Source organism: Nylanderia fulva, unplaced genomic scaffold, assembly GCF_048542155.1.
Source record: "Nylanderia fulva isolate GAGA-0341 unplaced genomic scaffold, ASM4854215v1 Scaffold391, whole genome shotgun sequence".
In the NCBI taxonomy this organism is placed as follows: Eukaryota; Metazoa; Arthropoda; class Insecta; order Hymenoptera; family Formicidae; genus Nylanderia; species Nylanderia fulva.
The window spans coordinates 48,974-65,469 of NW_028190468.1; the positions used below are offsets into that span (position 1 = coordinate 48,974).

Here is a 16,496-nt window from a genome sequence, read left to right on the forward strand (position 1 = left end):
TTTCACCCTCTCTCACCCTCTTTCGTCCTCTTTCACTCTCTTTCATTCTCTCTCATCCTCTTTCACCCTCTTTCATTCCCTCTCACCCCCTTCGTCCTCTTTCACCCTCTTTCGTCTTCTTTCACCCTCTTTGTCCTACCTCACCCTCTTTCGTCCTCTTTCGTCCTCTTTCACCCTCTTTCATTCCCTCTCACCCTCTTTCGTCCTCTTTCACCCTCTTTCGTCCTCTTTCACCCTCTTTCATTCTCTCTCACCTTCTTTCGTCCTCTCCTCACCCTCTTTCATTCTCTCTCACCCTCTTTCACCCTGTTTCGTCTTCTTTCACCCTCTTTCATTCCCTCTCACCCTCTTTCGTCCTCTTTCACCCTCTTTCGTCCTCTTTTACTCTCTTTCGTCCTCTCTCACCCTCTTTCATTCTTTCTCAACCTCTTTTACCCTCTTTCGTCCTCTTTTACCTTCTTTCACTCTCTTTCGTCCTCTCTCACCCTCTTTCATTATTTTCACCCTTTTTCGCCCTCTCTCATCTTCTTTCGACCTCTTTCACACTCTTTCGTGCTCTCTCACCCTCTTTCGTCCTCTTTCACCCTCTTTCGTGCTCTCTCACCCTCTTTTGACCTCTTTCGTCCTCTTTCACCCTCTTTCGTCCTCTCTTACCCTCTCTCACCTCTTTCACCCTCGTACGTCCTTTCTCACCCTTTTTCGTTCTCTTTCACCCTCTTTCGCCTATTTCGTCTTCTCTTACCCTCATTCGTCCTCTCTCACCCTATCTCCAAAAAATTATAAAAATGAAAAGGTCAAGCCATGTTCAAAAGAAGGTCCTCAAAAATTTAAACCTAGTCTGTACAATGAAAAATAATTACTCGTAATTCCAGAGTTCCAATTTGTTAATATCGAATAATGTATTTGTTTCAAGTAATGGCAGTAGAGTCAAATACATACCTACGTATATGCAGTTTTTACTGTTAATTGTACTTAAACGAAAAAAATAATTAAATGATTTAAATATAGCACATTTTAAATCAAGAAACTTATATAATCGAACTCTGTTTAAGCAAAGGTAGAACATTTTATTTGCCTCTGCCTTTACAAGAAACATTGGATAAGGTATGTCCTCCGGAAGATCCTATAAATTTGAATCACGAGTTGCACATTCTCGTTCGAGGGATACCCAAGAAATCTAAAGTGGTTTGAAAAAATTTGGTAGATATTAATAAAATGTATAAGGCTTTACAATGGTTGAAAGAAAATAATCCTCATTATTCAAAAATTCGTCTTCCAGCGTCATCTGATGATCTATTAAAGAATAAGTTGCAGGAAACAGAATATCGGATTGTCGATGAGGAAAGCGACAATGACGAAATAAATGAGGTGGTTGAGGAATTACCAGCATTGAATTTGTACAATGTACAGCAAAACAAAAATAATAATGATCAAACCGTTTTAAAACGTACGGCTTTTCTTACACAAATCACTGAAGATTCGGATATTAACGATCAGTATACAATATACCCAATACACGCGAAAAGAATCGATAACGAATCTGCATTAAAGCTTTATCAAATGGTGAAAATTGTAGATTTTCCAATGGATAATCGTTATAAATATCTGGATGTCATGTGTTTCCCTGATTTATATCCTGATGGTGTCAATGGACAACGAGAAGATAGAAACTTTGCATTGCCGGAATATTTATTTATTAGAACACGATTGATGTCGAAACATAGTAGATTCAGGTTGAATCTGCAGTATCTGTTCTTCCTTCTCAATGATGCTAACTACCGACAGTTGAAAAGTGGTATCTATTATACGATGATGGTTACTAACCCACGAGAGAGATACACTGCTGGTAGATACTTGAACGAATTGAAAGGTTACCAATTAGAATCGAATTTAATGAGTATTTTCGCAAAATTGAGAAATACGAATCAATTTTGGCGACAACCGTCTAATAATGTAAAATGCATGACTTTGCATTACGGTCCAGCGACGTGGTTTTTGACTTTGAGTCCTAGTGAATGGAAATGGTCCGATTTGGGTGAATATTTACGAGATATGAATCCCGATAAAGAGAAGTTAAGCATCAGCGAACTAATCGCATACGATCTTGTAAGTACTTCTAGATTCATGTGTATAAAATTCAAAGCCATGATTGATTTTATTTGTTTGTCCGATAATCCAATAGGAAAGGTTATTCATTACTTCTGGTGACTGGAATATCAACGTAGATGTATCCAGCACATGCATTGTATGATTTGGATAAAAGATGCTCCAGTATTAGGAAAATCGCCGGATGAAGAAGTTGCTACGTTTATTCAAAAATACGTAACGTGTGAAATTCCAGATGAAAATGTTTCGCCAACGTTGTACGAAACGGTAATAAGTGATCAGAATCATAAACATAACTCGTATTGCATGCGTACGAAAAAAACGGAAACTAATATATACAGAAAGTGTCGGTTCGATTTTCCTCGGCCAGTTACTGAGAATTTCGTTTTAAGAGACGTTATCACTTCGATAGTCGGTAGAAAAAATTTACGCCATAAGAGCAGATTGTACGATCTTCCTCGCAAGGAGTCGGAAAGGTTTATAAATGGTTATAATCCATCTATCAAATTAGCCTGGGAGGGAAATATGGACATACAATTTATTAGAGAAAAATCAGAGTTTTTAAACTCATATTTAACAAAATACACGACAAAGTCGGAAAAATGCAATACAGACTTTGAAGTGATAGATTCGAATAAGTCCTTGGCATCGAAACTGTGGAATTTTGCAATGCGTTCATTAAATAACAGAGAATGCGGTGCTTTAGAAGCTGCGGATACACTATTAGGGAATCCCTTGTACGGTACGGATAATGATACCATGGTCAAATGGATCGATGTTAATGAGGTGAGAAATAGAAAAGTTAAAACATTTAATGAAATTTAAGCTCTCGATGAAAATTCTACGAATATTTACTGTTCGTCACTCATCGATGATTACTATCCAAATAGACCTCAGGAATTAGAATCATTGAATTTGTACGATTTTGCCAGATTCTGGGAAATTACGAAACAGATGTCAAATAATGACGAAGTCAAGTGTTACAAACTGGCATCGGGTTTATTTTTAAAAAAAACGAAAAAAGGGTTATTTAATTAACCATTATCGATTTAATATAAAAAGTGAGCCCGAAAAATACTTTTACTCGCTGCTTCTTCTGTTCAAACCATGGAGAGATTTGAGTGAACTCAAAGGTACATTCGAGACTTACACGGATGCCTTTAAGAATTCAGAGTCTGTTTTAACGAAGGCAATGAAATATCACGAAAGGCTCGAAGAAATACAGAAAGCTTTTGAGAACGTTGCTGAATTAATGGAGAAGCGCGAAAATGATCTGAAAACAGCAGACAGAGACAAATCCGATGACGATGAACTGGATTGTAATCCGATAGAAGCTGACGACGCGATGAAAGATCTGGAAGATTTTGGTAAGATTGACGACCCGATTGATTTATCGCAAATGATGTCGCAATTGAACGAAGACCAGAAAAGAGTCTTTGATGGAGTATGCCAAGTTTTACAAGATAAGAATCAGATTCTGCGACTGTACGTAAGTGGCGAGGGTGGTACAGGGAAAAATTTTCTAATTGAAACGATTAAACATTGGATCAGAATAAATTTGGAAAAAACGACTGCCATATCTGCTCCCACGGGTATCGCAGCATTCTATATCGATGGCTTGACAATCCATAGAATGTTTCAACTACCGGTTAGTCATGAATCTACACCAAAATATACGCAATTGTCAGACATGGTCTTGAAAACTTTGAGAGACAAATTAAAGAATGTCGAATTATTTATAATCGAAGGTGTATAAGATTTAACGTTGTAGGATGCCGGGTTAACGTGATCAAATAATTGTACGCGTTTTGAAACGGTTTAATTTAGTTTATTCACTTTCTACAAGTTCGTCGCGTACCTAGACTTATGTTTCTCGGCGCTCGCTCTCTCGAGCACTGACTCGAGGGCTGCGCGAATTTCGGAGCTCGCGTAGGGCGGCAGCCGATCGGGGTCCTCGATTGGACCATCGGAAAATCAGGCGATGTACACACGCCAATTAGCGGCGAGTGTACACGTTGGTTTCACGTGTTTCCTTGGCGTAAACACTAAGGAATTTAACAAAAAACATTCTAGAAAATTCGATCGTCCTCGAGGATTCGATCCGAAGAACGAATCTTCAACATACCGCCCGCCTCGTATGCGAACGAATGCGAAATAAATTTAAACGAAGCGGGAACGAATCGTCGAGGAAGATGATTACAAAACATACAGGTGAAGACGACTCGCGCTGAGAAAGTCGTCTCGAAGATTACATAACTCTTACAAGTTAGCGGCTTTATCCGTTGCGGACGCGTTAGAGTTATCACGTATTGGCAGTCGGCATAATTGCGCAATAGGTCGTTTCAATGTGGACCGTGCGGTGCGTATGGTCACAACTCGAACGAGTCCATCAGATCCAGGATGGATCTGCTGTACTCGGGCAAGCTCCCATTTGCTCGGAGGGAGCACGGGACTTTTAACTAATACTAACTCGCCTATTGCGAAGTTAGGAGACTGCTTGCACCACTTGTTTCGCTGTTGAAGCGAATGTAAATAATCCTCTGACCAGGCACGCCACACGGTTTCCTGCATGGCACGGACTAGTTGCCATCGCGAGAGCCTACGCGGGTCGATCGCGAGTACCGATTCCTCCGGAACGGCTACGAGGGGCCGTCCAATCAGAAAGTGACCCGGGGTGAGCGCCGACAAGTCACCCGGGTCGTCACTAAGCGGAGCGATTGGTCGCGAGTTAAGGCACGCTTCTATTTTACATAGAAGCGTCGCGAGTTCAGCCCTCGAAAGTGTGTGGGAACCAACAGCGCGCCTCAGATGCGTTTTAAGGCTCTTGACTCCGGCCTCCCAAAGGCCGCCGAAATGTGGAGCGGCGGAGGGAATGAAACGCCAGTTCACTCCGTCGCCTGCGAGCGCGTTTCGCAATTCAGCATCCTTCGATAAGGATTGAAAGTGTCGATGGAGTTCGTGGTTGGCTCCATGAAAATTTGTGCCGTTGTCGCTATACATGTGACGCGGCAGACCTCTTCGGCTAGCGAACCTCTGATAGGCTGCAAGAAAGCCGGGCGTGGAGTAATCTTCCACTAATTTGAGGTGAATCGCCCTTGTAGCAAGACAAACAAACAGAGCGATATATACCTTTCTGGCCTTTTGCCCTCTGCCGACGAATGAAATTACATGGAGTGGGCCGGCGTAATCAACCCCACAATGAGTAAAAGGCGCCGAAGGGGTGACACGAGCGGCTGGAAGGTCGCCCATGAACTGAGAAGACAATTTAGCCGCTTGACGAGTGCAGACTACACATTTTCGAATGTGCGCCTTTACTGAGCTGCGGCTTCCAATGATCCAGTATCGCTGACGCAGCACACGGAGTACTAGCTGTGTTCCCCCGTGGAGCGTGGATTTATGAGCGCGATCAATTAAGAGATCGGATAAGTGATGTTTCGGAATTATTATAGGATGTTGCTCGTCATAGCTGAGCGCGGAATTCGTCAACCGCCCGCCAAGACGGAGTAAAGAGTCCTCTCCTAGAAAAGGACTCAATCTGCTCAACGAGCTCGAATGCGGTATGGTGCCGTTATTCTTTAGTGAGCGCGTTTCCCGTTCGAAGAATCTCTGTTGCAGATAGCGCAACCAGAAGAGTTCCGCCCTCCTAAACTCATCGGCGTTCAGAAAGGGGGATTGTTGGGAGCGAGACGCGCTCTTTTCTTTTACACGATGAATAAAGCGATTCATATAGGCAGTCACGCGGACAAGCTTGGTCCAAGTGGAGAACCTATATGGGAGTTCCCAACCCTCGGCCTCTTGAACATGGAGCGTCACAGGCCGTCTTCTTTCCACCGACACCTGCTGATCGGTGACAGAGTCGAGCGGAGCTGAGACATTCAGAATCGGCCACGCAGTTGATGGTTTCTGAAGCCATCGTGGACCGTTCCACCATAGCGGGTGAGTCACGAGCTCTGAGGCGGTCAAGCCGCGCGAGGCACAGTCCGCCGGATTATCGCGAGACGGAACGTGATTCCAACAAACGGAATCCAGACCGGTATGCACCTCGGATACGCGGTTAGCCACGTAGGTGCTCCATTTTGATGGATGTTGACGGAGCCACGCGAGAGCGATGGTCGAATCCGTCCATCCGTATATTGGAATCGGAGGTAATTTCAACGATGTCAAGGTCCACTTAATTAGCCGGCTGAGGAGGACGATAGCGTTCAGTTCCAAGCGCGGGATGCTTACGGTTTTGATCGGCGCGACCTTTGTTTTAGCAGCGAGCAGAGTGATTTGAAACTTCGTTGGCGAAGGAAGCACTCGAATATAAACGACCGCCGCGTAAGCGCGGTTTGAAGCGTCGGCAAACCCGTGGATTTCGAACGCGAGGTTATTGGAATGTCGACCGGTCCAACGCGGTATTCGGACGCGGTTCAATGATTCTAAATCGTTGGTGTAGCTCTCCCAACGATCGCGCAACTCCTCTGGAAGAGGGGAGTCCCAATCACATTTGAGAAGCCATAATTCTTGTAGCAAGATTTTCGCGGTTACAACAACCGGAACAGCCCATCCTAGTGGGTCGTATAATTTTGCCGTGAACGAGAGAACGGAACGTTTCGTGTGCGTAACCAATCTCAACGGAGTTATCACGAATTTGAACGCGTCCTCTTTAGCGAGCCATGAAAGCCCGAGAACCTTGAGATTATCTTCTTTTACGAGTAAATGATCGGTGACTTCCGGCTGATGAGCCGAAAGTCCTTGAAGAAGAGAGGAGGCATTAGAAGCCCACTTTCGTAGTTGAAAACCTCCCTTTCGCAGGATCTCAACTAGTTGGACACGAGCTTCTATCAATGAAGTCGTATCGTCCGCTCCAAAGAGTGCATCGTCCACGTAGAGGGACTCGCTGAGAATTGGAACGGCCGCGGGATAGTTGTCGCCTTCATCTAGAGAAAGCTGTTTCAGTACCCTCATTGCGAGGTACGGAGCGGGGGCGAGCCCGTACGTTACAGTGAGAAGGCGATAGTGTTCAATCGGCCCATCGGCCGACGATCGCCATAAGATTCTTTGAAAATCCGCGTCAGACGGATGCACGAGAATTTGGCGGAACATTTGAGCAATGTCCGCCGTGTAAACAAATTGCCATTGACGCCAGCGCAATAATATAGCGGAGAGGTCTTGCTGCAGTCTCTGACCGATCAGTAAGTGATCGTTAAGCGAAGTCTTATTGCTCGTGTAACGGTTCACCTTTCCCGACGCCGCGGATCGGCTCGCCGGTTCCAGGATTCGGGAGGAAGGGGGAGATTCAGACTCGCTTATTCCTTATTAACAATGCTTTGGTTTATTCAAAAAGAAACAAGTAAACAAAATGATTGTTGGTATAAAGCCTAAATAGAGAAACTTATTGACTACTCGGTATAAACGAAATGTTTGTTGGCATAAAGCCCTAAATAGAGAAACTTATTGACTACTCGGTATAAACAAAATAAGGAGGCGTATAGCCTGTAGCGGTGTCCGGAAAAGATTTACAAATTACCCGGTATAACTTAGAGATACGGTGTACGGAGGCGTATAGCCTATAGCAGAAAGAAACCGGAAACCGGGAAACCCGGCGTAATGACGAGAAACCCGTCACCCGGTGTATAGCAGGAAGAGACCGGAAACCGGGAAACCCGGCGTAACAACGAGAAACCCGTTGCCCGGCGTGTAGCAGGAAGAGACCGGAAACCGGGAAACCCGGCGTAACAACGAGAAACCCGTTGCCCGGCGTGTAGCAGGAAGAACCGGAAACCGGGAAACCCGGCGTAATGACGAGAAACCCGTCACCCGGCGTGTAGCAGGAAGAGACCGGAAACCGGGAAACCCGGCGTAACAACGAGAAACCCGTTGCCCGGCGTGTAGCAGGAAGAGACCGGAAACCGGGAAACCCGGCGTAACAACGAGAAACCCGTTGCCCGGCGTGTAGCAGGAAGAGACCGGAAACCGGGAAACCCGGCGTAACAACGAGAAACCCGTTGCCCGATACTAAAGGTAGGAGGCCAGAAACCGGGAAACCCGGCGTAACAACGAGAAGCCCGTTGCCTGGCTAGGAGGTCCGGAACAGGACTGGTGCCGGCTCATCCGTCGAGCCGGCTTATATACCCTGCCGGCGGTTCCCCCACTCTACATCGAGGCTGTGGTGGGGGTAACGCCGGCGTTGTAGTGGGGCGCCTCTGGGGGTTGTAGTGGGGCGCCCCTGGGGTAGAGTGACCCGTGTATCAGTTGTGATTTTGTGCTTAGGGGCGCCTTAGGCGCCATAGCCTCAAGTGGCGGGCGGGTGATCGGCCCGCGAGGCGTTAGTAACGGCTACGCCGTTACACTACCCCCTCCCTAGACGGCGGATCGCACGTGGTCGGCCGAATCGGTCGAACCGTATCGGTCCACCGTCCAGTAGGGGAGGTGGCTCGGAACTTCCGAGTGGCGTGGGCGGTATGGCGCTGGAGGAATCACGGCGGCTGGCCCGGTCCTACGCCCCGATGGTTTCCTCGTCCTCTTCCTCGGATGCCGCCTTGAGGTCCTGCACATGGATGTGGCGGTGCCATCGTCCTCGGGCGTCCTTGAGGTCAACAATTACGGGGGATACGATCCTCCGGACAGTCATCGGTCCGCTGTACTTCGGGGCCAGCTTGGCGTTGAACGCGTTGGCCTTGCTGGACAGGGGGCGGTCGCGTTTCCAGACGCGTTCGCCCAGCTGCGGTCGCCAGTCTCGTCGCCTCAGGTTGTACGGCTTCTCTTGCCGCTGGAAGGCCCGGGCGAGGTGGATTCGGACCACCTTGTAGGCGTCCTCCAACTGGGTCTGGCGGGTGCTTGGTCCTGGTGCTGGTGCGGTTCCTGGTCGATCCTCTGGATGTGGGCGAGCGAGCTCTCGGCCATGCAGGATGTAGGCCGGAGTGTATCCGGTGGCCTCATGTCGGGCGGTGTTGATGGCGAACTGTAAGGCGGGGATTCGCTCGTCCCAGTCTTTGTGCCGCCGGCCTACGTACTGGCTGATCATTGTTTTAACCGTACGGTTTGCTCGCTCTACCGGATTGCATTGCGGAGTGTACACGGGGGATGTCCGATGTTGTATCCCGTAGGAAGCTAGCAAGGCCTTAATGCGTTGCGCGACGAACTGAGTCCCGTTATCGGACACCAGGGCGACCGGACACCCGTGCCGGTATATCAGGCGGTCGGTGAGTGCTCGGGCTACGGCTACGGCGGTGGCTTTTCTAAGCGGGACCATTTCGATCCACTTACTGAACCGGTCTTGTATGGTTAATAGCCAGGTATGGCCGCTAGTGGATCGAGGCAGGGGACCGATCAGGTCTACGGCGGCTTGTTCCCATGGTGCGCGGACAGAGGTGGCCATCATCCGACCAGCCGGTCGTTGTTGACTGGCCTTGTGCCGCGCACAATTAGCGCACCCTCGGACGTACCGGGCAATTTCCCGAAACATGCCGGGCCAGTAATATAGCTGGGCCACCCGAGCCAACGTTTTGGAAATGCCTAGGTGCCCGGCGGCCGGGTCGTCGTGCATTCGCTGAAGCAGGGCGGGTCGTTGGTCTGTAGGCACGCACTGCTTCCATTGCTCTTCGGCTGGTGTTTCCCGGAAGTCCAGATCGTGGAGTATATGCCTGTACAATCGTTGATCCTGGATTTTATAGTCCGGGTGATCGGTCGGATGTCTCCGTACTTCGGCTAGTTTACGGTGGTACCACCGGCATTTCGGCCGGGTCACCGCCAAAGCTTCCGGGAGGCGGGAGAGGGCATCTGCCACCTGGTTAAGTGTCCCGCGCCGGTACTGGATGTCGAAATCATGTTGTTGTAATTCGAACATCCAGCGGGCTAGTCGTCCGGTAGGGGCCTCGATGTGTTGTAACCACTTTAAAGCTTGGTGGTCGGTCACGACGGTGAATCGGTAGCCCTCGAGGTAATCCCGCATCCGGCGTATACCCCACACGACAGCCAAGCACTCTAGTTCGGTAGCGCTATAATTCTTCTCGGCTGCGTTGAGGGTCCGGCTGGCGTACGCGATAACCCGCTCTCCTTCGCCGAGGTGTTGGGTTAATACGGCCCCTAACCCGTGGGCGCTGGCGTCGGTTTGTAGTAGAAATGGTCGCGCAAAATCTGGACAGGCGAGGACAGGTGCGGTGGTTAAGGCCTGTTTTAGTTTCCGGAACGCGGTTTCTTCTTCTTTTGCCCAGGTCCAGCGCGCTCTCTTTTTAGTGAGTCGAGTGAGAGGGGCGGCGATAGTGGAGAAGTCAGCGATGAATCGGCGGTACCATGACGCTACCCCCAGAAATTGCCGAACCCTGCGGAGGGTCGTGGGGGCAGGCCAATCGGTAATGGCTCGCACTTTTTCTGGGTCCGTCCGGATTCCGTGCCGATCGATAACGTGTCCGAGGTACCGAAGACTTGGCCGGCAGAAGTGACACTTTTCTGGGTTGAGGCGGAGTCGGGCGTCACTGAGGCGGCGAAAGACTTCGGCCAAGTGGTCTAGGTGCTCCTCGAAAGTACGGGACGCGACAACTATGTCGTCCAAGTAGACGAGGACGTGTGGTTCTAACTCGGGTCCTAGCACGGTGTCGAGCAGCCGTTGGAAGGTGGCCGGTGCTGAATGCAGTCCGAATGGCATGACGCGGAACTGCATCAGCCCTCTCCCTGGCACCGTGAAGGCGGTTGCGGGGCGGCTCTCCGGAGTTAGTGGCACTTGCCAATACCCGCTGCGTAGGTCCAACGTGGACAAGTAGTGTGCGCCTCGTAGCTTATCTAAGGTGGCGGCAATGTGAGGCAGCGGGTATGCATCTTTTTCTGAGGCCGCGTTTAATCGGCGGAAGTCTATACAAAATCGGTAGGTCCCGTCTTTCTTCTTTGCCAGCACTATCGGAGAGCTCCAGGCGCTGGTGGAGGGCTCGATGACTCCTTCGGCTTCCATCTTTTGGACCTCTTGGTCGATCACGGCTTGCATGGCCGGATTACGGAACCGATATCGTTGTTTAATGGGCGGCCCCGGTTTTAGCCGAATTTGGTGTGTGGCTTTGTCGGTCGGGCCGCGGACCGATTCGAACTTTGGAAGTTCGTTATTTAGAAAGGCCTGTAGCCTTAGCGCCTCGCTGGTAGTTCTTGGGCTGATACTGGCTGTCGCGATTCCATCTTTGGTTGTTGTCTCGGTGACAGGTCTGGGCGGCGGGCGCAGCTCGACTCCTAATTTCGCCCAGAGGTCTATGCCTATTAGTACGGCGTTGTCTAGTTGTGGTAGTACGGAGAAGCGGTGGCGGTACGATTTTCCTCGTAACCTGACCGTTGCTTCGATGGTCTCGGCAATGGGGACTTGCGTCCCGTCGGCCAGGCGTATCTGGGCTGCCTTGAGATCTGGGCTAGACGGTGTGCGGTTGATTCGGCGGGCCGTTTCAGCGTTTACGAATGAGATTTCTGAGCCGGAATCGAGGAGGCCCCACAAATGTTGTCCGGCGATCTGGATCCGGAGGTGCGGTCTCGGGTTGTATTTTAGGCCGAGTTGGGCTGGACGACGGCCGCGACGTCTCCGGCCCGCACCCCGTTTCCCGTCGGGGGGTGGCAGTCACGGGTGAGGACCCCGTCCTTGCCACATCTCGAGCAGAATTTCTTCGGAGGTCGCTGGCAGTGCAGGCGTGTATGTCCTCGTTGCTTGCACCTCCAGCAACATTCCTCCCGACTGTAGACCGCGGAAGCTACAACCGGGGTGTGGCTTTGCGGCACGTCCCTTCGTCGTTCCTGTCTTCGGCGGTCGGCCTCTTCGTATTCGGTGGCTCGGATGCTCAGATCCCCGACGCTGAGCACGTCCGCCCGACGGATGTACAATTGGTACTCCGGATCCATGTTTTCGTAGAGCTGTTCCAGTTGGTCTAGGGGTGAATATCCCCCGGCGCGCCGCATCATGGTCAGGACCTCGGTGGCGTACTTTTGGAAGGACTCTTTAGGGCGTTGTTGACGTCCCTGGATCGTCCTTTTCATCTGTCTCTCATACCCGCTTGGCAGGTATTGCTGGCGGACAGCTTGGCGAAAGTCGGCCCAGCTGGCTATGGTATCGCGGATGTTGCGATACCACAGCAGGGCGTCTCCCCGTAAGAGTTCGGGTAGCCCTAACAGCATCTGGGCGTCGGTGTAGCCGTAGCCCAGGCACAGCTCTTCCGTACGCTCGAGGAATGCCAGGGGGTCTTTGCCCTCGAAGTGGCACCCCCATTTTCGGATCTGGTCCATGATCCTGGCTGGTTCAACAGGTGTCGGGGTGGTAGCTTCTTCGTCTTTGGTTGGGCTTCCGGTGGCCATTTCGACGTTGATAGTGGGCACAGGTAGGTGAGTTCGAAATAGCGCGGGGTTTTGCCCGACAAATCGGCGGAGGCGTCGGCGGACCTCGTCTAAAGTTCCTTGGCTATCGATTCCGTGTCTTTTGGCCAAGGCAATAGCTTCGGTTTTTGATAATTGATTTACCCACGCGGGCATCTGGATAGGCTTAAGCGAGTCGGGATCTCCACTGGGCAGGTCCCTGTTCGGGCGCCATGTAACGGTTCACCTTTCCCGACGCCGCGGATCGGCTCGCCGGTTCCAGGATTCGGGAGGAAGGGGGAGATTCAGACTCGCTTATTCCTTATTAACAATGCTTTGGTTTATTCAAAAAGAAACAAGTAAACAAAATGATTGTTGGCATAAAGCCTAAATAGAGAAACTTATTGACTACTCGGTATAAACGAAATGTTTGTTGGCATAAAGCCCTAAATAGAGAAACTTATTGACTACTCGGTATAAACAAAATAAGGAGGCGTATAGCCTGTAGCGGTGTCCGGAAAAGATTTACAAATTACCCGGTATAACTTAGAGATACGGTGTACGGAGGCGTATAGCCTATAGCAGAAAGAAACCGGAAACCGGGAAACCCGGCGTAATGACGAGAAACCCGTCACCCGGTGTAAAGCAGGAAGAGACCGGAAACCGGGAAACCCGGCGTAACAACGAGAAACCCGTTGCCCGGCGTGTAGCAGGAAGAGACCGGAAACCGGGAAACCCGGCGTAACAACGAGAAACCCGTTGCCCGGCGTGTAGCAGGAAGAACCGGAAACCGGGAAACCCGGCGTAATGACGAGAAACCCGTCACCCGGCGTGTAGCAGGAAGAGACCGGAAACCGGGAAACCCGGCGTAACAACGAGAAACCCGTTGCCCGGCGTGTAGCAGGAAGAGACCGGAAACCGGGAAACCCGGCGTAACAACGAGAAACCCGTTGCCCGGCGTGTAGCAGGAAGAGACCGGAAACCGGGAAACCCGGCGTAACAACGAGAAACCCGTTGCCCGATACTAAAGGTAGGAGGCCAGAAACCGGGAAACCCGGCGTAACAACGAGAAGCCCGTTGCCTGGCTAGGAGGTCCGGAACAGGACTGGTGCCGGCTCATCCGTCGAGCCGGCTTATATACCCTGCCGGCGGTTCCCCCACTCTACATCGAGGCTGTGGTGGGGGTAACGCCGGCGTTGTAGTGGGGCGCCTCTGGGGGTTGTAGTGGGGCGCCCCTGGGGTAGAGTGACCCGTGTATCAGTTGTGATTTTGTGCTTAGGGGCGCCTTAGGCACCATAGCCTCAAGTGGCGGGCGGGTGATCGGCCCGCGAGGCGTTAGTAACGGCTACGCCGTTACACTCGTTTTGCACGAAGCGTTGAAGACAACGCGCAATTTCGTAGTGCAACTCGAGTCGCGCAAAACGGGATGATGAGGAATATATACCGGCTCGAACTCGGAGCGGTCAGATAATTCCACCTTCCTCATGTGACCGAGCGAATTGTACTCTCGTAAGAACTCGTTGTACTGCGCGTGAAGTTCAGGACAAAGCCGTAGCTTTCCTTCCATTTTATTATAAAGCGAGGTTGCAATGTGCAAAGAATCACCGATTTTTATCGGGAAATCATGCCTGAAGGACAATCGAACCGCATAGCGTCCCTGAGGGGTACGATAGTGGTTGGCGATGAAATGAGCCTCGCACCTCTCCTCCTCCGTGAGGGGGACAGGCCGCGAGATCTCCTCATCTTCCCAGAACTTCTGGAGAAGAGAGTGCGTGCTTTGTTCCAACACGCAGTTTAATACAGATGCTTGAGCAGTAGTAGTCGGCCTACTATTTGTGGGGCCGGAAAGGATCCAACCGAGAGCGGTCAATTGCGCTGTCGGAGTTCCAATAGGACCTTGACGGACATCGCGCTTCAGAAGCGAGCCGTAAAGGTCAGCACCGATCAACAAATGAATTTGATGTTGACTGGAAGGATCAGGGTCAGCAAAAGATAGACCCTGTAAATGAGGCCACGCATCGAAGGGCTGAATCCGCGAGGCAGCGTATGAAGTAATGCGTTGAAAAATGTAAGCCGTCAGAGGAAAGCTCGGATCGGCTTGAGCACACGGGGTTAACTGTAGTTTTACGCGCGATTTCGCAGTACCCGTGTATTTTTCGCCGAAGCATTTAATTTGTAAATCGGCTCGTTGCCGTTTAGTGCGCAACGCCTGTGAGAGCGATTCTGATATAAAGCTAAAAGTGGATCCTTGATTCAACAACGCGCGAACCTTTAAGCAGCGACCCTCCCCGGTGTGGAGGTCGACCCATGCGGTCGCCAAAAGGACATTTGGATGTTCCTGAAGCGAGGGGGGTACTATCTGGACGGCCGCAATCGTATTGACCGTTTGATTAGTAGTCGCATTAGATGCGGCTTGTGACGCTGATTCGGAGATAGTAGCCTCGGAACTGGCCAAGTTATCGGAGGCATTTTGATTTGCCGCTGAATGCAGCAATGTGTGATGCGAGCGACGACATTGTCTGCACCGATATTTGCTCGGGCATTTCGACGGGAAATGTCCGGACTTTAAGCAGTTAAAGCAGAGTTTATGCTGGCGCGCGAGAGCAAAGCGCTGTGAAGCTGACTTCATTGCGTAGTCTTCGCATTTCGAAACGTGATGCTCGCCGGAGCAACAAATACATTTAAAGGCAGTCACGTTGTTTACTGTTAAACGCGGTTTATCATTTTTCGAAAAACCGGAGTCCTTGCTTGAATCGGCAAAGTCCGACAATCCGCGTATACGGAGAGTTAAAAACTCATTAAGCTCCTGATAAGAAGAAGGCTCATTTCGTTTGATTCGCCTTAAATTCCATTCGGTACGTGTTCTCGCGCTAAACTTTTGCGTTATTGTATAAACAAGAATGTCGTCCCATTGTTCTACGGGACGATCGAGATTTTTTAACGCGGCTAACGATGCAGACACTGTGTCGCGCAATTTTCGCAAATCGCTGACAATCTCGCTTTTCATTACCGGAAGGCTAATAAACGCGTGTAAATGAGCATAGATTAACGCTTGCTTATCGTCGTATTCATTGGTTAACAATTGCCAGGCAGATTCGTAATTCGCATCGGAAATTTTTAAATTATTGATCAGCAAGGAAGCGTCTCCCGTTACGCTTGTTTTTAAGTAATGAAATTTTTGTGAATTTGAAAGAGCGTCGTTACTTACTACAAGAGATTCGAAAATGTTTCGGAAATTTTCCCAATCGGTTAATTTCCCAGAAAACTTTGGCAGCGCGATGCGTGGCAATTGGAAGCAATGATTATTTGTTTCGCGAACGGAGGAATCGGAACTACGATCGGTAAACGGAATTGTATTAGGAGATAATCGACTTATCGTATCTTGCAGCAGATCGGCCGTGTCGATGTAGACATCCTCAGCTCTCAGGAACTCTTCCAGAGTGAAATACGGCAAGGTCGTTTGCTGCTCCGTGGTCGTCTTTTGAAGCAGTTTGACATGAAGGCCGCGGCAGGCGGCCCAGTGCTCCTCCAACTTGGCAAGCCTACTTCGCGTCTTGGCGAGTGTCACGTTGGATTTGGCCAGCTTCTTGAAGTTGACGAGATCTCGTTTGATCTCGTCAATACAAGCTCCCTGCTCGATGAGCAGGTCACTCACGACAGTCGACATGATTATCGATGCCGGATTGTTGAATCGTTTATCGATTATTCGCTACTGAAGCGAAATCTTCAAGCGCGCGCGCGGACTTGAAGCGCCCGCTGATTGACGCGCGAGAGAGAGAGAGAGAGAGAGTCCGAGCGCGAGCTAGCGCACCGTCTCGTTAAGCCGTTATCGGCTGTCTTTCTCACACGAAGCGATTGCGTGGCGCGTGATAGCGGCGTCGAAATTGCAAATCGCGTGGTTTTTTAAATCTTAGAAACGTCGAAAATCACCGGGATGATCGAGAGAGTCAAGAGATATGCACGACGCGGACGCGTGATAGCGGCGTCGAAATAGCGAGTCGCGCACTTTTTTAAATGTTTAGAAACGTCGAAAATCAACAAGATAATCGAGAGAGGCACAGAGTGATGCACGACGGCGGACGCGTGATAGC

At 50.1% G+C, this 16,496-nt stretch overlaps 2 protein-coding genes across 2 annotated transcripts; both read right to left on the reverse strand.

Moving 5' to 3' along the window:
• Nucleotides 1-4,365: 4,365 nt before the first annotated feature.
• On the reverse strand, nt 4,366-7,056 carry LOC146721958 (uncharacterized). Its single transcript, XM_085485800.1, has one exon. The coding sequence runs from the start codon at nt 7,054-7,056 to the stop codon at nt 4,366-4,368; it is 2,691 nt and encodes an 896-aa protein (XP_085341926.1).
• Nucleotides 7,057-13,750: 6,694 nt separating this feature from the next.
• On the reverse strand, nt 13,751-16,072 carry LOC146721959 (uncharacterized). The gene has a single exon (XM_085485801.1). The coding sequence runs from the start codon at nt 16,070-16,072 to the stop codon at nt 13,751-13,753; it is 2,322 nt and encodes a 773-aa protein (XP_085341927.1).
• Between the last annotated feature and the right edge of the window lie 424 nt (nt 16,073-16,496).

Excerpts from the sequence above, each read along its gene's own strand:
- LOC146721958 (XM_085485800.1), bottom strand. The coding sequence starts at position 7,056 with ATGAGGGTACTGAAACAGCTTTCTCTAGATGAAGGCGACAACTATCCC.
- LOC146721959 (XM_085485801.1), bottom strand. The coding sequence starts at position 16,072 with ATGTCGACTGTCGTGAGTGACCTGCTCATCGAGCAGGGAGCTTGTATT.